Source organism: Zalophus californianus, chromosome 16 (genome assembly GCF_009762305.2).
Source record: "Zalophus californianus isolate mZalCal1 chromosome 16, mZalCal1.pri.v2, whole genome shotgun sequence".
Classification (NCBI taxonomy): domain Eukaryota; kingdom Metazoa; phylum Chordata; class Mammalia; order Carnivora; family Otariidae; genus Zalophus; species Zalophus californianus.
Window position 1 is genome coordinate 57,567,058 of NC_045610.1, and position 20,576 is coordinate 57,587,633.

Sequence of the window (20,576 nt, forward strand, 5' to 3'; positions counted from 1 at the left end):
CAATGATGTATGGATATTTGTGAGACCCTGTAATGCTTCCAAAGGCCTCCAGCAAGAGTTACTAAAAACCCCATGACAGGTGGGTTCTGTCCTACTGAGGACTCTTCACTGTCATTCCATTTCAGGTTTTCCAGCGGTCAGCTCAGCAGCTATTCCCTACCACGGTCCTTGCTGAAGTTGGGAAGGGTCACTCCCTGCGTCCTTGGCTCTGTCTGCTCAGTATTTTGCTCTTGCCCCCAGCATGGTTTCTGGTGTCCTATAGAGAGAATCAGCTCCGAGATCCAAGTTGGTATTATTTTTAGAAATAGAGATCATTCCGTCTCAGCTTGCTGAGGCCTGTTCAGAGAAAGAAAACAGAGAAAGGCTTCATATTTTTCCAAAGTTCAAGTGGGAGTGGTGCATCGTGGATGCAAAACTCCTGAATCATTGCCTGAACTGTTCTCTTTTGTTCCAAAGATGACCTTGCCTTCCAAATCATTCATCCATCAGGGGCCAAGGCTGAGCAATCCTAAACACACCTCTCTTTGTCTTATTCAGACCCTTCTTGGACAATTCTTCCCGCCCAACCTGAACCTGTCCCCCCACCCTCGTCTTCACGTTGTTAGAACAGAGGAGATCATGTTTCTACTGATCGTGCTGAACCAGCAGTTCATTTATCAGCACTATCATTGTTTTCTTAGACTTGAAGACCGAAATTAGGTTGAATATGGAAAATGTCACCTTGTGCTGAGCAGAGCGGTTTCGTTCTTGCAGGAAACATTCAGCGGGTCTGGACACTCAAGGATCAGACGGGTCTTACAGGGAAAGAAAAAACTGAAACTGGTCAAGTGAAGTCTCACTTCAAACTTCAAAGAGGTTATTCTTTACAAAATGAGCAGAGGGGGGCGCCTGGGTGGCTCAGTCGGTTAAGCATCGGACTCTTGACTATTATATATAATATTATATTATATATATAATAATTCCTACCTAGAAGGGTTTTGTAATGGGTAAGCTTGTTAATACATGTCAGGCAGTTAGAATAGGGTCTGGCATGTATGAACTATGAAGTGAAGGGAGGTGAGAAATGTTTATACATATTTATTCATCAGGAGGCAATCAGGAAAAGGAACCACATTTGTTACATTATTTTTATTTGTTTATTTTTAAAGATTTTATTTATTTTTTTGAGAGAGAGAGTGAGAGAGCACAAGAAGGGGGTGCGGCAGAGGGAGAGGGAGAAGCACTCCCCAGCGAGCAGGGAGCCTGACGCAGGGCTGGATCCCAGGACCCTGCGATCATGACCTGAGCTGAAGGCAGACGGTTAACCAACTGAGCCACCCAGGTGTCTCTAAATAAATAATCTTAAAAAAAAAAAAAAGGGGACACCTGGGTGGCTCAGTCGGTTATGTGTCTGCCTTCTGCTCAGGTCATGATCTTAGGGTCCTAGGATCAAGTCCCACATTGGGCTCCTTGCTCAGCAGGGAGTTTGCTTCTCCTTCTCCCTCTACTGCTCCCCCTGCTTATGCTCTCCTTCTCTCTCTCTCTCTCTCTCTCTCTCTCTCTCTGTCAAATAAAACCTTAAAAAAAAAACAACAACAAAGATAGGCCAAGGGCCATCTGGCTGGCTCAGTTGGTGGAGCATGTGCCTCTTGATCTTGGGGTTGTGAGTTCGAGTCCCACGTTGGGTGTAGAGATTATTTAAAAGAAATAAAATCTTTAAAAATAAAATAAAAAATGAAGGTAGGCCTGAATGAAAGTGTGGCCATAGGAGGGAGAAAACAGCACAGATGGGCATAATGGACTTCAGCATGTGAGAAGCAGTGTGGTCTACCCGCAGCCCTGAGAGTGGGGGCTGAGGTCAGCTGAGGATGCAGAATGTTCTAGGCCAGAGAGAGATTGTGGCAGGGGTCCAGTTCTCAGATCCCAAGGTCCTCCATGTTCTCAGAAGGAGTGGGAGCCGAGAAGATTGTGGTTGGAGACCAGAGATGTCCCAGATGAGAAGAGGGGGAGCCCGTCCCGCCCACAGCACAGCATGAGAGCAGGGAGAGCTTTTCAGGAGGAAGACAGGTGTTTGTGGAGGCTGTGTGGGGAGCTGGTGGGGTGAGGATGCTGTGCCTGGCAGGGCAGGAGTCAGGGCTCCCTGGCCCGTGAGGGGACAGCTCTGGGGTCCGATGCCCCTGCACTCAGTCCTGGTTCTGCTGGATCGCCTGGGGGGCACTCCCTCATCCCACACCAGTGTTTCTTTTTTTTTTCTTTTTTTTTTTTTTAAGATTTTATTTATTTATTTGAGAGAGAGAAAATGGGACAGAGGGAGCAAGAGAGGGAGGAGGGTCAGAGGGAGAAGCAGACTCCCCGCTGAGCAGGGAGCCCGATGCAGGACTCGATCCCGGGACTCCAGGATCATGACCTGAGCTGAAGGCACTTGCCCAACCAACTGAGCCACCCAGGCGCCCCTGTGTTTCTTCATCTATAAAACAGTGACCACGGTAACACCTGCCCAGGGTTATGAGATGGTGCGTGTACGACAAGGTGGACGGAGGTGCCCGATGGGATCTTTCCTTTTTTCCAAGAATTACCTACCAGACCCCACCACCAAGAATAAAATGCATCCCACATTTTAAGTTCAGAAGACTACCAGCTGGTGGGCTGGCTGGGAGATGTCCCTCAATGCTGACACTACAAACCCTTTGTGTAATCAAGAACTTGGCTGGCCTTTGTCCCTGGGTCCTCAGAGGTCACCTCTAGATCCTTGGAATTTCCCAAGTGATAGGAATGTCTGCTATTCATGGTGGGCCCCCCAAGCCCCCCCAGATCATTGATGATAAACCGTGTTATATGAGGGAACAGAGGGGTCTGGAGATTGCATTCAATCGATGGTCAGTAATTTTTTTTTTAAAGATTTTATTTATTTATTTGAGAGAGAGAGAGCACAAGAAGGGGGAGGGTCAGAGGGAGAAGCAGACTCCCTGCTGAGCAGGGACCCCCGGTGCGGGACTCGATCCCGGGACTCCAGGATCATGACCTGAGCCGAAGGCAGTCGCTTAACCAACTGAGCCACCCAGGCGCCCGATGGTCAGTAATTTAATCAAGGTACCTATGCAATGAAACCCCAATAAAACTCTTAGATCCCAAAGCTCGGGTGAGCCTTCCTGGTTGGCAATGCTCTGCATATTGTCACACAATGATGTGCAAGAATGTGTAACTCAGGGGAGCCCTTTGGGAGAGAGTGTCTCGTGGGCAGGCCTGTGGGGCCCCTGCTTGTCCACATCACGTCTACAGGGCACTGGTTCTCAACCAGGTTGTTTGGCCCCCAAGGGACATTTGGCAATGCCTGTACACATTTTTGGTTGCAAAGCTGGGGAGGAGCTACCAGCATCTAGTGGGCAGAGGCCAGGGATATTGCTAAATTATGTCCAGGCCAGGCCCCCACGACAAAGCATGATCCAACCCCAGAAATGTCAATAGCGCTGAGAATGGGCAACCCAGCTCTAGAGAATGAACTAGATCGGCAGTGAAGACCCAGAGCCCAGGACAACCACATCGCGGCCACTGGCCAGTCACCATAGGGAACACATCTGGTTTCCATTTCTCTCCTCTTGGCCTCAACCTCAGAGAAGTAAGCACAGAAGAGGGGGACACAGTGATATCAGAGACATACGTGTCCCTGCTTCTTCCCACTGGGGCCTCAGGCCTGGCCTGCGGAGGGGAAGGATGGGGGGTAATCTGAGAAAACTTTGACTTTTGAAAAGAACAAGTGTTGAACACCAAGGTGAGGCTGTGTTAACAACCAAAAATGGCTGGAAGGCAGACTAAGGTGCCTTCTGCCCAGTGAGAACAGGGATTTTGACAGAACAGCTGGTAGCAGCTGTTAGAAAAAAACAAGATCTTTTGCTCACGTGCACGTCAACAAGATGCGTTTCCTTAGTGAAAGCTGCTCCTTAATGAAAGTTAGCACACATTGCCTGGCACAAATTAAGAGCTTACTAAAGGCTAACCAGTTGTGTGCGTTAAGAGGGAAGTGGAACGTCAGCAGAGCCGGCTGAAGGATAAGTGTTGTCATGCAGAGACAGCTGGTTTCAGTTAAAGCACAGAGATCAAGGAAGCCGGGGCCTTGAGTAACAGGGCACCCGGGTTCCTGAAAATATATTTGAAGGAGTCTGTTCTTTTTTTTTCCCTAAGATTTTTATTTTTATGTAACCTCTACACCCAACTTGGGGCTTGAACTTACAACCCCAAGAGCAAGAGTCCCATGCTCCACTGACTGAGCCAGCCAGGCGCCTCTTACGGAGTCTATTCTTAAGCTACAAACCAGTTTCCTTAAGGGCAAAGCAGTTCTCTAAAGTTGCACCAATTTTGGGGCGCCTGGGTGGCTCAGTCAGTGAAGCGTCTGCCTTCGGCTCAGGTCACGATCCCGCGGTCTTGGGATCGAGCCCCACGTTGGGGTTCCCTGCTCGGGGGGAGCCTGCTTCGTCCTCTCCCTCTGCCCCTGCTTGTGTTCGCTCTTTCTCTCTCTTAGATAAAGAAAATCGTAAAGAAAATAAAGTTGCACCAATTCTTACTTCCTGAGGTAAGTAACCAAGACTCTCCCAAGATGGCCGCCATCAATTCCTTCCCTGTCTGTAAGCTGATGCCGCTCCTCATGCCATAGGCAGGGGCCCTAATCCCCTTCCCTGGAATCTGAGCAGGACTCAGTGATTTGCTTGAGCAGTAGAATGTGGTACACGTGAGGTTCTGGGATTTCCAAGGCTGGGGCACGAGAAGCCTCGCAGCTTCTGCCTGGATCTCTTGGAATGAATGCTCTTGAGACACTCCCTCTTGTAACCCAGCGGCCATGTCACATGGAGAGACCACAGGGCGCTGCTCTGGCTGACAGCCCCAGCTGAAGTCTTCGCTGACAGCCAGCCACAACCGTCACTGCATGAGAGAGGCATCGCAGACATTTAGCCCATTGCCCCTGTAAGCACATGAGTCCCCAAGTGCGGACCACCCATCTGAGCCTTGTCAACTCACGGTGAACCCAATAAATTATTGCTTCAAGCCACTACGTTTTTTGGGTGATTTATTACTCAGACACAGATAACTGGAACACTTCCCTAGGGAATCTGTGCTTTCAGACACATATGCTCCTTTCTTGGATGAAAAATTAATTCCTTCTAGTGATTGCCCAGGAAGGGTTCACACAAGTGGGGTATCCGGGCTGGTGGAAAGACAGAAGGCAAACAGCAACGCAAGCCCAGATTCCGGCTCATGCATAGTACCAAGTCATAAGCCAGCTAACCTTTGGTGTGAGAGCATTTCAGCCCCTCCCTTCCCTTCCCCACCTGACAATGTCTTCCTCTTTTCCATTCCTCCATAAATTTCCAAACTGCTATTCCAAAACAGTCATTACAGAAACATGGTCAGGGTGTTAGAAATCCGACTGATGTCAGGAAGTACTGTGTGGGGGCGCCTGGGTGGCTCAGTCGTTAAGCGTCTGCCTTCGGCTCGGGTCATGATCCCGGGGTCGTGGGATCGAGCCCTGCATCGGGCTCCCTGCTCAGCGGGAGGCCTGCCTCTCCCTCTCCCACTCCCGCGGCTTGTGTTCCCTCTCTCGCTGTGTCTCTCTCTGTCAAATAAATAAATAAAGTCTTTAATTAAAAAACAGAAAAAGAAAAAAGTACTGTGTGGACGGGTTGAGGGGTGGGCAGCTGGGTAATTCAATCCAAGTATCCGAGGTTTAGCCACTAGGGTGAAGTCTTAAAGTACTCCTAATGGGAAGGCAACTTTATCTTTCATGGACACACAAGGGAGAATAGAATCCTCTGGTAATTAAATACCAATTAGACATTAAGAAAAAGTGCTTATAAAATTGTATTACCATTCAACCGGGAAATAAGATTTAATTGAGCTTTGGGCGCCTGGGTGGCTCAGTCGTTAAGCGTCTGCCTTCCGCTCAGGTCATGATCCCAGGGTCCTGGGATCGAGCTCCGCATCAGGCTCCCTGCTCAGAGGGAAGCCTGCTTCTCCCTCTCCCACTCCCCCTGCTTGTGTTCCCTCTCTCGCTGCCTCTCTCTGTCAAATAAATAAAATCTTTAAAAAAAAAAAAAGATTTAATTGAGCTTTTTTAATTCACGAGCGCTCCTGCTTTGACACCACCTAGTGGGGGTGACTGTAATAGCTTCAGAAACCGTAGGCCCCTTCTCACGCGGCCAGCTTGGTCACCGTCCCCACATTCCCACGCCAGCGTCTGGGAGGATGTGGGGAGAGACCGTGATAGTTATGCATCATTTCCGCACTATGCCTGCCTGATTCATCCCCAAACGTGAAGTAGTCGCTGGGACCATGACAGCTCATGATGCCCTTCAAGAAGTTTTCTGTGGCATTTACAGAACTCTGTGAGTTCTTTGAGCTTGCCCACCTGCTTGGGAAACAGGCTGCAGATCCCCTTTTTATGCTAAGTCAGCGGTTCCCAAATTTGTCTGCACATTAGGAGATCCCCAGGGGGGTTCCAATGTGCTGCCTCGTTTGGGAGCCTCCGTGCTAAGTGACCCTAATTCCCCAGGTCATCAGCAGACCTGGCGGCTATTGTCTCGACTCCTCTCTGCTTTCCATTAGGAATATCCCAAGGCCAAACCCAGTTAAAAACCTCTTAGCACTTACCACCTCTGCCCAGTTGGTAGAGCCTTCACGGATTTAAAAAAAAAAAAAAAGGCTGGATTTAAAATTCTTCCATCTCTAGGGGCGCCTGGCTGGCTCTAGAGCCTGCGACTCATGATCTTGGGGTGGTGATTCAAGCCCCACGTTGGGTGTGGAGCCTACTTAAAACAAAAATTTTCCCCCCGTCTCTAATGTATTTTTACTTTGGTTAAATTTTAAGTATTTTTTTTCCCAAATAAAAATACATTGCGTACGTGGTTATCCTTGGGTGGTGGGCAGGGCTGGAAGGGGGCACAAGGAGTTTCTAGGATGTAGAATTGTTTTTATTAATATCGGTGCATTGGGGCGCCTGGGTGGCTCAGTCGTTAGGCGTCTGCCTTTGGCTCAGGTCATGATCCCAGGGTCCCGGGATCGAGCCCCACATCGGGCTCCCTGCTCGGCGGGAAGCCTGCTTCTCCCTCTCCCACTCCCCCTGCTTGTGTTCCCTCTCTCGCTGTGTCTCTCTCTGTCAAATCAATAAATAAAATCTTAAAAAGATAATATCGGTGCATTGGCTCATAAATACAATGTTTACGATCTGTGCGCTTTTCTGTAGGTATTTATACTTCAGTAGGGAACCCAGCACATGCATTGCAGACCTATTGGGAGAAACACAGAGAAGTAAATAGAAAATAGGAGTGAGGGACCGCCAGAGATCAGCACTTAGGGCCTCCGCAGGTGACACTGCTTTTTACAGGAGGTAAAATCCCTCCCACTAACACTACCCCACTGATGACTGCACCCCTCATCCTCGGAAGGAGAGGGAAGCTGCCCCCGGCAGTTACATGAGGCTGAAGGACTGGACTCCAATGACTCCATGCCCAAGAGGGACTGGTTGGAGAAGACAGCGGGGTCACCGCACTTTCTCGCCAACCGAGACTCCCTCCCTGGTCTAATCAGGCTCACCTGAGCTCTCCTTTGGCTCAGGCCTCCCACGCTGGGCTCCCCCTGTGCCTCCCCTTGCACAGTCCGGTTCTAGCAAGAATCCCGCGTGGTCAGTTTTGCCAGAATGCCCCACCCTCCATGTCTGATCACCTTCCATATCTGTTGGGGTCCCTCACCCTCCACCAAACCCCCCCCCCCCCCCCCCCCGCCGGGGTGGTGTCTGATCACTCTGGTTGTCACTAGCAAGGTCTGCTAGGTTGGATGAGCCAGAATCTCGCCTTACTCCTGTTTCCTTTTAGCAATTTCTCGTCCACCGACACCCAGCCCCCACACCGTCCCCGGCAAGCTCCTTGGCTATAAATCCCCACTTTTCCTTGTATTTGGAATTGAGGCCCCTGTCTGCCTCCCACCGCCTCCACCGCCAGACCCCACTGTGGGGGTCCCTACACCTGTCACAACCTGCCTCAGCCATCTCTAACAAGAGTCTTGAATAATGTTATCTTTAACACCGCCCAAGTCCGAATTTCAGCTGCAGCTTTAAAAATGGAGATTTTGTGCATCTCACAAGAATGATCCTGAGAGGAGGCACTGCCCTTTCCTTCAAGTCCCTTATTGAAAAACAAACAAACAAAAAACTAGAGGTGAAATGCACGGAACACAAAATGGACAATTCAGTGGCATTTGGTGCATTCACAGTGTTGGGCAACTGCCACCTCCACCTAGTTCCAAAACATCTTCATCGCCCCCAAAATAAAACCCACATCCATTAAGCAATTACTCCGAGGTCCCTCTTACCCCAGACCCTGGCGGCCACCAGTCTGCTTTCTGTCTTTACAGGTTTACCCATTCCGTGGGGCGCCTGGCTGGCTCAGTTGGTAGAACATGTGACTTTTTTTTTTTTTTTAAGATTTTATTTATTTGACACAGAGAGAGAGAGAGACAGCGAGAGAGGGAACACAAGCAGGGGGAGTGGGAGAGGGAGAAGCAGGCTCCCCGCCGAGCAGGGAGCCCGATGCGGGGCTCGATCCCAGGACCCCGGGATCATGATCTGAGCCGACGGCAGATGTTTAATGACTGAGCCACCCAGGCGCCCCCCCCCCCCCCCCCGCCCCGACCTGCTAGTCTTTATTGAGCGCTCGCAACATGTAGGTCTTGGTCTAGAATTAGAATTAGCCCCCCCAACTTTCCACTCAGGGTCTCCAGCATTTCAGAAATGCCCAAGACGGCAGGGACATGGCCCTCGGTGTCCTGAGTTTTGCTGTGGCTCCCCACTCCCACTCAGTCTTGCCCCAGCCCGTGTGCCTCCCGCAACGCTGAAGCCTGCAAATCGAGTAAGAGATCCACCGCTGAGGACTCAACATGCCTCTCCCCTTGGGAACATCACTCGTGCCTGCCAAGAGCTGAAGGAGGCAGACCCGATCCCATGCTAATCACAGTTTGCAGATATTGAGTGTTTTCCCTCCTTAAGTGCTCAGAGTTCTCAGTCTGAGAACCGAGCAGTCACAGACACTTGTCACATGGCACCTGGAACTCAGCCTAAAATGGTAGGACTTTGTGCTTGTTTGCAAGTGCCAAGTTCCGATGCTATGGGTTTTCCTAGGCCATCCGAGTCAGGAAGACTAATGTACCGTTTTAACTCTGCATCGGAGCCATCTGTCCCTCCCTCCCGGGACCCGTCAGCCTGCCGTGCCCAGCGAGGAGGAGGTCGGGTGTCAGACCGTGCCCTTCCGGTCTCTCCGCATCAGCACAGTGGCCACCTGGCACCCGGGTGCAGCCCCCCCTTCTAGCCGTCCTGCTGCATCTGCCAGGGGGATGCCGTTGGGAGAGGTCAGCCCGCAAGCACTTCTTGAGGAATTCCGTGTGCAGACCCGCCATGTTTGCCGATCTAGGAAGGAGACAAGAAGACAAAAGAAAAGAGGTGTTCTGCAGCCACCTATAAGCTCCCCACGACTCAGCACTCGCCAGGCCCATTGTGTTTTTGGTTTGCTTCTAAAAAATAATGTCACTAACTAGTTAGTCTGTAAGCTTTGACAGGTGATCACTTGGTTCCCCATTCCGTTTTGAAAGTGAGTTTCAGAGAAGGCTGCTAGGATCATCTGAGGATGCCTTGAGGAGAAATGACATCTTAACTCATTCTCAAGATGCTAGTCACGTGGCCGTGGCCAGGACTTCTGGGCGGTGAGCAGAGAGAACACGGAACTCTGCTTTTGGAAATGGCTCTCCTGTCAGATCAGCAAATCACTCCCCTTGATGCACAAAGGCTTAGGGGTACACGTGTGCAATTAGGTTACAGTGTCCCTTGCCCCCAGCTCCCCTCCTTGGCCCCAGCTGTCCAGCCCATCCTGTATAATCATTGCTTAGATTACCAGGGTTGTGTCTGGAAAAGAATCGAAGAACCTTTTGACCTTCAAGAGGCAAGCCTCCAGGGAAGGGAAATTTCTATTTTCAGGATGTGGATAATGAGCAGCAGGGGTAGGCACGACCGGCTCCAGCATCTGCGTGTTTGTGCAGCTGGGCGAAGTAGGGCATCCGTGTCCCCCTTGTGCCCCCAAGCAACCACCCCCCAAATGGCATCTATGTTGGAGGACACCTGAGCCGCGGCAGGATTTGGATGGAAGAGGAGAGGGACGCATCCCCGAGGTGGCCACCAGGGGTCAGTGGGGTGCCTCCGGCGGGCCTTCCCAGAGGCAGCACGTGCTTCTCGGGATGAGAAGGCACTTGACCTCCCCGCTGGCAGGCGGGGTCCACCCTCAGGTAGGAGGGGCAGCGCCGGACCACTAGCGCAAACGCGGTGTCCAGCTTGGGGCTGTGTCCAGCCCACTGTCTGTTTGCTTTGGGAACAACCCAAGGATACATCTCAGCGTTTGAGGGATGTGAAAGTGGAAAACATTGCACAAGCCCCCGGAAAGCTGTGGACACACCCATCCCCCTGGCCCGGATGCTGCCTGCTCTGCGTTCCTGCTCCCCTACAATGGTGCCAGGGCTTTCTTCCTGATGCCCACAAGTTTTCCTTTGGGGAACTGCCTAAGGCAGTTTGACATGGCCCTTCTTCCCTTGGGTGCCCGGGGTCTCCAAACCAGGGCAAATGAGCAAGTGGGCATGGTCGGGTGGGGTGGAGGGCTGGCTGGGGCCTCAGAAAGGGACACTCTCTCCCCTCGCAAGTATCCAGGATGTGGGGCTGGGCACTAGAGACCAGGCCAGGGGCTGCTTTAGGCCCAGACCGGAGCTGAGGTCAGCGACAGCCTGTGGAATGTTCCTAGCCACGATTTTCTGTGTGGCTGGTCTGGTTCAGCCTTACCACAGAGGAGGGGCTGCCAGATCACATGATACGAGCTGAGAGGGCCACACACTTCCTTTCGGTACCCAGGGGGCCTGCGCCCTGTGGCAAACTCTTCCTGCAAAGCTGAGTGGGGAATTCTGCCAGGCCAAAAGAGGATGGGTTGGTCTGCTTCCCAACCCTTCCTCAGGTGAAAAGCTGGGGTTTTGAAATTCTGGAATGACTATGTTTAGCCAAGACGCCAATTTCTCTCTCTCGGGTAGTTTTTCAGAATTGGAAACTGGTTTTCTTCGTAGGGACCTCTACCCACAGGAGTCGACAGAATCACGTGTTGATGTCAGCAGGGGAAAGCAAGCTTCTGGCTCGTGTTCACTTGGCAGTGCTGGGGGAGGTGGGGAACGTCAGAAAGTTCTGTTGCCGGGGCACCTGGGTGGCTCCATCCGTGAAGCGTCTGCCTTCGGCTGGGGTCACGATCCCAGGGTCCTGGATTCGAGTCCCACATCGGGCTCCCTGCTCAGCAGGGGAGTCTGCTTCTCCCTCTCTCTGCCTCACTCCTACTTGTGTGCTCTGTCTCAAGTAAATAAAATCTTTAAAAAAAAAAAAAAAAGTTCTGTAGCCAAGAAAGGACACAGTTCCCAGACTTTCCCTCCTCATCCGTGGTTGGCAGAATAACAGCCCCCCAATGTCCAGGTCATAATCCCTGGCACCAGTGAGTATGTTACCTTATATGGCGAAAGAGACGTTGCGGACGTTTAGGAAGCCCTACATTAAGGCTCTAGAAGGGTGAGATTATCCTGGATTATCTGGGTGGGGCCAATGCAATCACAGGGTTCGTAGGAGGAAGAGGGAGGTAGGAAAGTCTGTCAGAGATGCGACAACAGAAGTAAAGGTCAGACAGATCTGAAGTCCTGTGCCACTGGCTTTGGAATGAAGGGAGGGTCCTGGGCTGAACAATGCAGATGGCCCCTAGAAGCTGGAACAGGCAGGGCAACACAGCCCTGCTGATCCTTTTGAAATTCTGATATCTGGGCATCAATGGGAACCTAATATGCTAACACACAACTCAGTTTTGTTCTTCCAAGGACTGGGGAACAAACGCATCTTCTCAGGGAGCCAAAGACACCATAAGTCAAGGTGCGAGGTGAGATCTGAAAGTCAAGGGAGCAGTGTGCAAGCCTGGGCGTGCAAGGAAGGAAGTGTGGCAGCCGGTGCAGACATAAACAACCCCTCCCAACAGATCGCTCCCTGACAACACAGGGAGGAAGGTAGGTCTGGCTTCCAGACACCCCTTTCCTCCAACACCCGCATGAGCATGTCCCTTTTTCAGGACACCTCGTACGTGCGTTTTTGATTGAAAATGTGCAACATTAAAAAAATTGTAATACATTAGTTCACACTAGAGTCCTAATGACTCCTCAGTTCTTCCTCCCAGAGCAATCTGCATTTGCAAAAGAACACTCCCACAGAAGATCGGGCAGACCCTAAGGAACAGATTCAGCCAAATCTTTCACAGGGAGAAGGCCAAGGGCGGATGAAGGCAGAGGTGTGGTGATGCATCGCCCAGCCAAGGAACAGCAAAGTTTGCCAGCCAACCACCAGCACTAGCAGAGTGGCCTGGGACAGATCCTCCCCTACAGCCCCAGAAAGAACTGACCCCGCCAACATACTGATCTCAGATTTGGGCCTCCACGTCTGTGAGACAGTAGATTTCTGGCAAGCCACCCGGTTCGTGGCACTTTGTTACAATGACCCCAAGAAACTAACAGAACAGCCTTCAGCTGCTGGGCAGGCTTCAAAAGTGAGCGGAGTGGGCGTGGCCCACAGGTGGCCACATTGAGAGGGTTCCCGAGGCTAATGACCGTGTCAGCGAGCTAGAGTCGGCAGGCCTGGAGGTGAGGGTGGAAGGCAGAGCCCAGACAAGACCTGTGCTCCCAGCCCCAGCAAGGAAACCCAGGAGGACGAGAAGGCCACTCAGAAGGTAGAGCGAGGCTGACCGCACCACACGCCCAGAGTCGATGAGCTACAGCAGAAACAGAAACTCTGAACACTCCCTGCGAGCAACCAAGAATCCTGCGTGACCAGTCTGCCCTCCTGGATGGCCACGTGCGGCACACCCCGCCACCCCCCAATGCCTGGCACGGTCAGCAGCGTCTAGGAAACTCTCAGAATGGAAAGCCACATCTGGGGCTGTTCTAGAACACGAGTCTGAAGAAGAGTTTGCAGGGACGGACACCTTCCTTCCCTGCTCTTGCAGCCTCCCAGGCAGAAAAGACTCAAGGTCAAGGGAGGCCTGGAGGCTCTGCAACTCAGCTTGGGAGCTGAAACTTCCCAGGGAGGACTGCTTCAGGGAACGGTGGGGTGGCTGGAATCCTATCCTAATAAAAGCAAGTCATTTGCCATCTGGCGGCCTTGGCTCCAAGTTTCCGGAGAGCTGGAGCCAGGCCCAGTAAATTCCTGCTTTAGGAGCTGTCAGGTGTGTCTCCCTGGGGAGGGGGCTGTCCATGAGGAGGAAGGGGGTGGCTGGGAGAGACGGAAAGGCGGTCTTTTTCACCTGTGAGACAAGTATTACCTTCAAGGCGAGCTGGGAATCAGGTCAGATCAAGCCAGAGGCCAGGCCCACGGTGCACCTGCTGGGCACAGGGCCTAGCTGCTTGATCAGGACATGGGGGAGGAAGCCTGGAGAGGGCTTCAAGGTGTTTCCTCTTTCTCTGGGAGACCCTGCACAGCGGGGGCATGGGGGCAAGCTCTGTGGCAAGCCACCTACCAGGTCAACGGACACTCAACCATCAGTGAGAAGTCTGGGGTGGGCTCAGTGTATCAAGGCTGGGGGCAGGGCTCCTGGGCCCGCTTCTCAGCTCTGTTGGGAACTGGTTTGGCAGCTTGGGCAAGACCCTTCACCTCCCTGGGTTTCGGTTCCCCCAACTGTGAAAGGGCCACAAGCATCGTGTTCTTGCCCAATCCTGTCTTTTGAGCCTGGGATACTGATGGGTGAATTGCTGGAAATAGATATGGTTCTTTAGAGAGAGGATGGAGGTCAGTGGGGGCCTGGAGAGACGGAGCCTGGGAACCAGGAGGTGAATGACAAGAATGAGGGGGGCAGAGCAGAGACCGTGGAGGTGAGGGGGGCAGGGGAAGAGGCGGCAGGGAGGACAGAGGAGCCATTGTGCGGACTGGAACCGGGGCCAGAGGGCTTTGCCCTTCACCTCCCTCCCACTGGGCCCCCGGAGGCCGGATAAAGAAGCCAGCAGGCTGCTCCGCCTCCCCTCGCCGGCAGGCTTTCTGGTCAATCCCGCCCCCGCCCGGCCCTGCGACTCCAGGGGTTCCAGCCTGGGGCGCTGGGAGGAAGAGAGGGACCCTGGAGCAGGCGAGCTTTCTCACCACGGACTCCTGCACAGCCAGGTCTTCCCTTCCCTGTGCCTCAGTTTCCCACCGGACTCCAAGGTTTAAAGCGGCGGCTCTTCAGGCCTGATTGAGGTGCCCTCCCGAGCGGGGGAGAGGGGGAGGCTACACTGGCCTTCTCCGCAGCCCCCTCCCTCCAGGCTGAGATCTCGGGGAGCACTGCCCCGCGTCCCGCGTTTTCCAGGCGCCCAATCCAGCCTTCGACCCTAGCCTTGGGAAGACGGGAGGGGAGGAGGAGGTGGGGAGGGTGGGCTGGATCTGGCCCTCTGGCTCCCCGCACGGAGGCTCCCCCTCCCGCCGCCGCTCGCGTCCCCGCATCGCGTGACCACGGCACTGCGGCTGCAGCGCTGCCCTCCCCTCGCCGTGCCGGATTCCTGGGGGGTGGGGGGCCCGGACGTTCAAGACCGCGGCCGCGGCGCCGCGAGCGGGTGACGACGCCCCAGGTCCTTCCCCTCGTTCTTAGTTGTACGGAGTTTCTCGACCCGGCAGCGCGTCGCTGAGTCACCTTCCCGGAACGCGCTCGGGACGCTCAGGACCCAGCCAGGGCCGCCCGGGGGCCGCGCCAGGCGGAAGCGCGCACCACTGCGACGCGCGCCGAGCCGCGAGGCCCCGGGCCCGCGCGTCCCAGCCCGCGCCTCCCTCCTAGCCGGGGACCTCGGGCTCCGCCCCCCAGGTGCTGGGAAACGGGGCCGGGCGGCCTGCGTCCCCCGGAAGAGACCCCACGGAGGCGTGCCCGAGTTACGGACGCCGCGGGCCCTGAGTCTTCTCGGTTTTCAGGGGCGTGGACCAGAGCTGGGGGTGTAGGGGCTGGGGGCCGCAGCTGGGGGCGCGTGAGCACGCAGCGGGCTGGGCCCGGACCACCTCCGCGCCCTTCAGGGGGTTAGGCCTTCTCTAACTTTGGCCCCACCTGGTCAGGTCACCTAGTCGGCTTTGGCAACGTCCTCCTCCGGGGCTCCGCAAACAACCCCCCAGGGACTTAACCCGACTTGGTCGCGGACACGTTCAGGTCAGACCCTTGCCCGTGACACGTATATCACTCACTCACACACACACTGACACACGTGTCCCCGTTTGCCTCCGTCGAAGTGAAGACTCCCGGGGCGCTTGCATCCTCCCGCTGAGCCGGTGGGGCCGGGAGGCGGCGGGGGCCACTCTCCCGTTGTGCGGCTCTCCAATCCCGACGGGGACCCCTAGACCTTGTTTACACCGCCAGGCTCCCCTCTGGCGGGTGAGGGGCGTGGGCCAGGATCGCCTGCTGCCGGGCAGCTTCTCTCGCCCAGGTGAGCCTCGATGGTTTCCTCTGGGGAAAAAGATCCAACTTTTAAGGTTCTTGAGAAGGCCCCCTCCTCCGGACCGCAGCTCCCCCCGCCCCCCGGCGGGTCGCCTGCCTCCCCGCGGTGTGGGGGTGGGGGGGCGCCTGGCTGCCTCGGGCTCGGTGGCTGCGCTGCCGAGCTGCCGCGCCAGGAAGCCAAAAATAATCCTTCGGGGGCGAGCGGGCGCGGCAGGAGAGACGCCTCGGCACAGAGGAGGGGTACCCAGACGGGTCTGGGCCTCGAATTCCGGTGGACTGGGGCGGGCCGCGCGCAGGGGGAAGACCCCGAGGTGGGAGGTCGCAGCGTCCAGGGGCAGCCTAGGGTCTGCCCCCAGCTCCGAGCCGCGCGCGCCACGCGCCCCACCGGGGCCGCTCCGACTCTGGGCGCCGCGCGTTCACCCTTGCGCGCCCGGGACGCTGAGCTCGGGGCGCGCCGCTCGTGGCCGGACCCGGGGCTCTGCGCCTTGCCGACTCCGGCCCCGCGGCGGCACCGCCTTCTCGCAGGTCGCCCAGTCTGAGCGGCGGGCGCGCGTGACCGCGTTCCGGGACCCAGCCAAGCGTCTGCGCGTGGCCGAGCCGCGGGCGCTGACCGTGCGGAAGGCGGCGGGGTGATGCCGGGGGCGGGGGTGCGGGCAGGCCAGGCCACGCCAGGAGCCGGTTCCACCCCCGCCAGCGCGGGGAGCGCGGGGTGTGGCCAGGCCGGGCGCAGGGGCACAGCGCCCTTCCCGCACCGCGGCGCCTGGCGGCGAAGTTGAGCAAAAAGTTTGAGGCCAGAGGCGGAGAGGCCGTGCAGTCAGCATTAGTCCGGCGCTCCGGTTGTCGGTCAGACGTGGGGCCGAGCCCGGGACGAGCTGAGTTCCGCCCTAGGCCACTGTAGGGAACGGAGGTGGCGCCTCCCCCGCAAACCGGACCGACTGGGTAGGGCCTCCCGCCCTGCCTTCTCGCCGCTCGTGGCTCCTGGGCGCCCACTCGGCGCTCCGCTGAGGGAGGCGGCGGCCGGTGGCGGGGCTCGGGCTCAGCCCTCGCGCGACCCCGGCGCTGCTCCCACGAGCGAGGCGCGCGTCCCTGCAGCGCTGCCCGGCCTTGGGGGGCGCGTGCGGCGACCCCCGCCGCCCTGGAGCTCGGGGTAGTGGGCGCAGCCACCCGGCGGGCTCGGGGCGGCGATCGCTCGCGCCGAACTTCGTGCCCCGCGATGTCCGCTCAAGTTCTGGCATTTTTACGCAACTGGACCCCCCTCCCCCTGGCAGCCCCGGGGCGGGTGAGGAGCTGGTGCGACCGAGAGAGCTACGGGGCTCTGACTCATCGTCGGGCCGGAACCCGACGCCCCTGAGAGGAGATCCCCCAGGAAGAGACCCTTCGCCTCTGCGGGTGGGGGCTCAGCCCTTGGTGGCACCAGACCTCGGCTCTCTGGACCTCTCGGAGGACTAGGCGATGCCGGAGCGCGCGGCTCCCCGCGCATGGTCCGAGGATCTAGCTGGACGCTCCCCACCTCAGGGGGCCGTTCCGGACTCCGCCAGCGCTGTCTCCTCTCCCTCAGATCCGGCAGCCGCAGGGGATGACGCGGGCGCCTCCACGGCCCCGGCTCCGGGCGGGGAGGGCGACCCCCTCAGCCCGCACCGCGACGCCCGCCTGGGCAGCACCGATAAGGAGCTGAAGGCAGGAGCCGCCGCCGCGGGCAGCTCCCCGACAGCGCTGGGGACGCCCTGGCAGCGGGAGCTGCGGGTCGAGGTTATGGATCCAGGTTTGTGGGGTCCCGGTGGGGAAGGGCTGTGGCGGGGCGGGGGGGGTCTCTTCCTCCCTTGCCAGGAAGAATGGCCAGAGTCAGCTGGGCAAAAGAGAGGGGCTGGGGACAATCGAAACACTTTTCCTGACACGAGGCCAGAAGCTGGCCCGGCTCGAGCCAGGGACGGGGGTGTCAAGGGCGAGGTGCTCCCTCCTGGAGCTTCACTGGAGGCCGCTGCCTCCTGCCAGGCTCTGTTGGATCAATTTCCAGGAGATTTCAGTCCCCACGTTTCCGTCCCAGTACCCCTGTGGTGATCCGCGGCCCCCTAGTGGCCGGTTGGGGACGCGGCCTTTTGGGGCTTGTTTTTCCAGCGGGCGGCGCCAGGAGCCAGCTGCCCCGGCCCTGCCGCGTGCTGGTCCTGTTAAACCCGCGCGGAGGCAAGGGCAAGGCGCTGCAGCTCTTCCGCAGCCACGTGCAGCCCCTGCTGGCTCAGGCCGATATCTCCTTCACGCTGATGCTCACTGGTGAGTGCCTCCCCGAGGGGTTGCAGGGAGCATCCCCTGCCAGGGCCCCCCAGACCCCCGTGGCCACCCTGTCTCTCCATAGAGCGACGGAACCACGCTCGGGAGCTGGTGCAGGTTGAGGAGCTGGGGCGCTGGGATGCGCTGGTGGTCATGTCTGGGGACGGGCTGATGCATGAGGTGAGGCCCGCCTGGGAGGGACTGGGTGTGTGTGTGGGGGGCTGTGCTACCCAGGCTGAGCCGCCCCCCCCCCCCCCCCCCCCCCCGGCGCTCCAACAGGTGGTGAACGGGCTCATGGAGCGGCCGGACTGGGAGACCGCCATCCGGAAGCCCCTATGTAGCCTCCCAGCTGGCTCTGGCAATGCACTGGCAGCTTCTTTGAACCATTATGCCGGGTGAGAGCCCAGGGTCAGAGTGGGCCTCGGTTTCCCCTCGGTGCCACTCTCCTGCCGGGTTTTCTTTTCTAAGTTCCCATATACTGACGTAACTTCTATTCCTTCTTCTCTGGAGACTGCACCCCCAGTTCTGGGGCCCTCTCTGGGTGACTCCAGCTGCCTGCCTCCACCTGCTCCATCTGTCATTCCTCCCAGTGCCCTAGGGACCCAGTGTCCCCCTGCCCGCCTTGAGTCCCCAGGCCGAGGAAGGGGAGGACGCGTGAGGCCTCCTGCCCGGCTCCATCTGACCTCTCTCCCTTGCAGCTATGAGCAGGTGACTAATGAGGACCTCTTGACCAACTGCACGTTGCTGCTGTGCCGCCGGCTGCTGGCGCCCATGAACCTGCTGTCCCTGCAGACGGCCTCGGGGCTGCGCCTCTTCTCCGTGCTGAGCCTGGCTTGGGGCTTCATTGCCGACGTGGATCTGGAGAGTGAGAAGTTTCGGCGTCTAGGGGAGATGCGCTTCACTCTGGGCACCTTCCTGCGCCTGGCAGCCCTGCGTGTCTACCAGGGCACGCTGGCCTACCTCCCTGCAGAAAGGGTGGTCTCCCAGGTGCCCGCCCCCCCCTCTGTGGAGCGGCAGGACCAGCAGGGGCCTACGGATGCCCACCTCGTACCCCTGGAGGAGCCGGTGCCCCCGCACTGGACTGTGGTCCCGGAGCAGGACTTCGTGCTGGTGCTGGCACTGCTGCACTCCCACCTGGGCAGTGAGATGTTTGCTGCCCCCATGGGCCGATGTGCGGCCGGCACCATGCATCTGTTCTACGTGCGGGCCGGCGTGTCCCGGGCCATGCTGCTGCGCCTCTTCCTGGCCATGGAGAAGGGGAGGCACATGGACTATGACTGTCCCTACTTGGTGTATGTGCCTGTGGTTGCCTTCCGCCTGGAGCCCAAGGATGGGAAGGGTGTGTTTGCTGTGGATGGCGAGCTGATGGTCAGCGAGGCTGTGCAGGGCCAAGTGCACCCAGACTACATCTGGATGGCCGGTGGCTGCATGGAGCCCCCACCCAGCCAGAAGCCTCAGCAGGGAGCACCTCCAGGAGAGCCCTTATGACTCCGTGGGCCTTGCCGTGCCTTAGCCTACTTGGTCACCTCGGAGCTCAGCACCCTCCACAACCTCCACCCAGGCCTGGAGGGCCTGTCCACAGCTCATGTGGTAGGGAGGAGGACCCCTGAAGACGGTGGGAAGGTGGAGGCTGTGCTTTAGAAGGCCAGTCTCTGCCTACCGAAGGCCAGAATGAGGCTCTGGGCCAGGAGCCCAGCTGGTTGGGCTCCTCCCTGCCTATGGAAGCCACTCCCATTTTGTTTCTGGGAGCCCAACCCCATGAATCAAATAAAGTGACATTCCCAGCCTACTGGTTTTATCCTAGGTGTTGGGGAGGGAGTGGGATCTCGCTCCTGCTGGGGCTCTAGAACTTCACGTTAGCCATGCCCAGTAGTGGGCAGGGGATGGGCCAACGCATGGTACTAACTTGTAAGCATCATTTGGGTGGTGGGCACAGGACCAGGGCTAGCCCAGGCTTTTTTTTTTTTTTTTTTTTGCAGGGGTCAGGGTCCTGCCCCAGTGATTATACCACCTTTGGCCTGGGAGAAGCCAGGGAGGTCAGCCAACTCCCTGGCCCCGTGTGGAAGACAAACTCCGAGCTAGTATGTGGTACCCAGGGCCACACAGCCAGATGCTCTCAGTAGTGAAGAGGGAAGCGTTCTCTGATTTCAGGGGCATTACAGAAATTAGCAAGAAGCGACAAGGTCACAACGGAGGCACTTGTTCTCTCTTGAAAGGAGTCTGTTATCCCTCCAGCGAGGGCGCTGGGGCTCCCCTGCCCTGCCGGGTCCTCAAGGGGCGGGAGTGAAGAGGAGGAAGCAGGGAGGGGCCGATACCAGGCCCCCCCACTGGTTGTAACCATTTTGGCTTAAAGGCCAGGCGCTTCAACTTGGGCTCCCCGAGCATCTGGAAGGCCCCCGGGGACCACAGCCGCTGCTGGCAGATAGTGCTAAAAACCGGCTCTGGAGGACAAGCTGTCCCCACAAACAAGAGCGCTGCCCCAGTGAACGAGGCCCCCCCCCCGTCTTCCAGCCCCCAGGACGCCCGCGGCTGCAAACACGGAAGGCACAGACGCAGACCGGCTAGGGTGGAAGGAGCTGGTGTGGTGAACCTTTCTGGCCACGGGTCTTGCCTTCCCCTGGGGAGGGACGTGTGAGGTGCCCCGGAGGGGAAGAAAGGCGACAGAGCCCAGATGAACGGCAGAGGCAGGTTTAATGGTGCCATCTAGTCTGTTTGGTACATTGTAATGAGCCAAACAAAAAAAATGCAAGTAAAAAAAAAGTTTAATCACACAGCACTTTATACAGAGATCTTAAGCAGTAGGCA

General features: G+C 56.9%; 3 protein-coding genes across 18 annotated transcripts in view; 2 read left to right on the top strand and 1 right to left on the bottom strand.

Moving 5' to 3' along the window:
- Nucleotides 1-20,576, top strand: part of LOC113939299 (60S ribosomal protein L35a-like) — a 426,207-nt gene that overhangs the window by 322,769 nt on the left and 82,862 nt on the right. The gene's annotated exons all lie outside the window — the stretch shown is intronic.
- Nucleotides 213-16,355, bottom strand: LOC113939290 (translation initiation factor IF-2-like). Of its 7 annotated transcripts, XR_003525186.2 has the most exons (6): nucleotides 15,927-16,355; nucleotides 15,261-15,515; nucleotides 9,168-9,424; nucleotides 4,539-5,584; nucleotides 721-794; nucleotides 213-336 (listed from the first exon to the last, which is right to left on the bottom strand). XR_003525186.2 is itself a non-coding variant. In XM_027625119.2 (4 exons), exons 1-3 carry the CDS (start codon nucleotides 16,325-16,327, stop codon nucleotides 9,172-9,174), a joined length of 909 nt encoding a protein of 302 aa, XP_027480920.1. In that variant the 5' UTR covers nucleotides 16,328-16,355; the 3' UTR covers nucleotides 4,530-5,584; nucleotides 9,168-9,171. The 7 variants fall into 7 exon arrangements, 5 of the variants coding, with proteins under 5 accessions (XP_027480920.1, XP_027480922.1, XP_027480923.1 ...); XM_027625119.2 differs by lacking the exons at nucleotides 213-336; nucleotides 721-794 and having other exon boundaries at nucleotides 4,530-5,584; XM_027625121.2 differs by lacking the exons at nucleotides 213-336; nucleotides 721-794; nucleotides 4,539-5,584 and adding an exon at nucleotides 7,096-7,120.
- Nucleotides 14,000-19,560, top strand: SPHK1 (sphingosine kinase 1). Of its 10 annotated transcripts, none has more exons than XM_027625103.2 (6): nucleotides 14,000-14,290; nucleotides 17,065-17,268; nucleotides 17,499-17,774; nucleotides 17,857-17,951; nucleotides 18,051-18,166; nucleotides 18,470-19,560. In XM_027625103.2, the coding sequence occupies exons 2-6, from the start codon at nucleotides 17,259-17,261 to the stop codon at nucleotides 19,257-19,259; spliced, it is 1,287 nt and encodes a 428-aa protein (XP_027480904.1). In that variant the 5' UTR covers nucleotides 14,000-14,290; nucleotides 17,065-17,258; the 3' UTR covers nucleotides 19,260-19,560. The 10 variants fall into 10 exon arrangements, with proteins under 10 accessions (XP_027480904.1, XP_027480906.1, XP_027480905.1 ...); XM_027625105.2 differs by having other exon boundaries at nucleotides 14,000-14,257; XM_027625104.2 differs by having other exon boundaries at nucleotides 14,000-14,215.

Excerpts from the sequence above, each read along its gene's own strand:
- LOC113939290 (XM_027625119.2), bottom strand. The coding sequence starts at position 16,327 with ATGCTGACTGCACGGCCTCTCCGCCTCTGGCCTCAAACTTTTTGCTCA. Across the intron at positions 15,516-15,926 it reads AGCGTCCCGGGCGCGCAAGG|AGGAAACCATCGAGGCTCAC; the intron begins GTGAACGCGCGG and ends CTTTTTCCCCAG. Across the intron at positions 9,425-15,260 it reads ACACGTGTGTCAGTGTGTGT|ATCGGCAAACATGGCGGGTC; the intron begins GTGAGTGAGTGA and ends TCTCCTTCCTAG.
- SPHK1 (XM_027625099.1), top strand. The coding sequence starts at position 16,959 with ATGCCGGAGCGCGCGGCTCCCCGCGCATGGTCCGAGGATCTAGCTGGA. Across the intron at positions 17,775-17,856 it reads CTTCACGCTGATGCTCACTG|AGCGACGGAACCACGCTCGG; the intron begins GTGAGTGCCTCC and ends GTCTCTCCATAG. Across the intron at positions 17,952-18,050 it reads GGGACGGGCTGATGCATGAG|GTGGTGAACGGGCTCATGGA; the intron begins GTGAGGCCCGCC and ends GCGCTCCAACAG.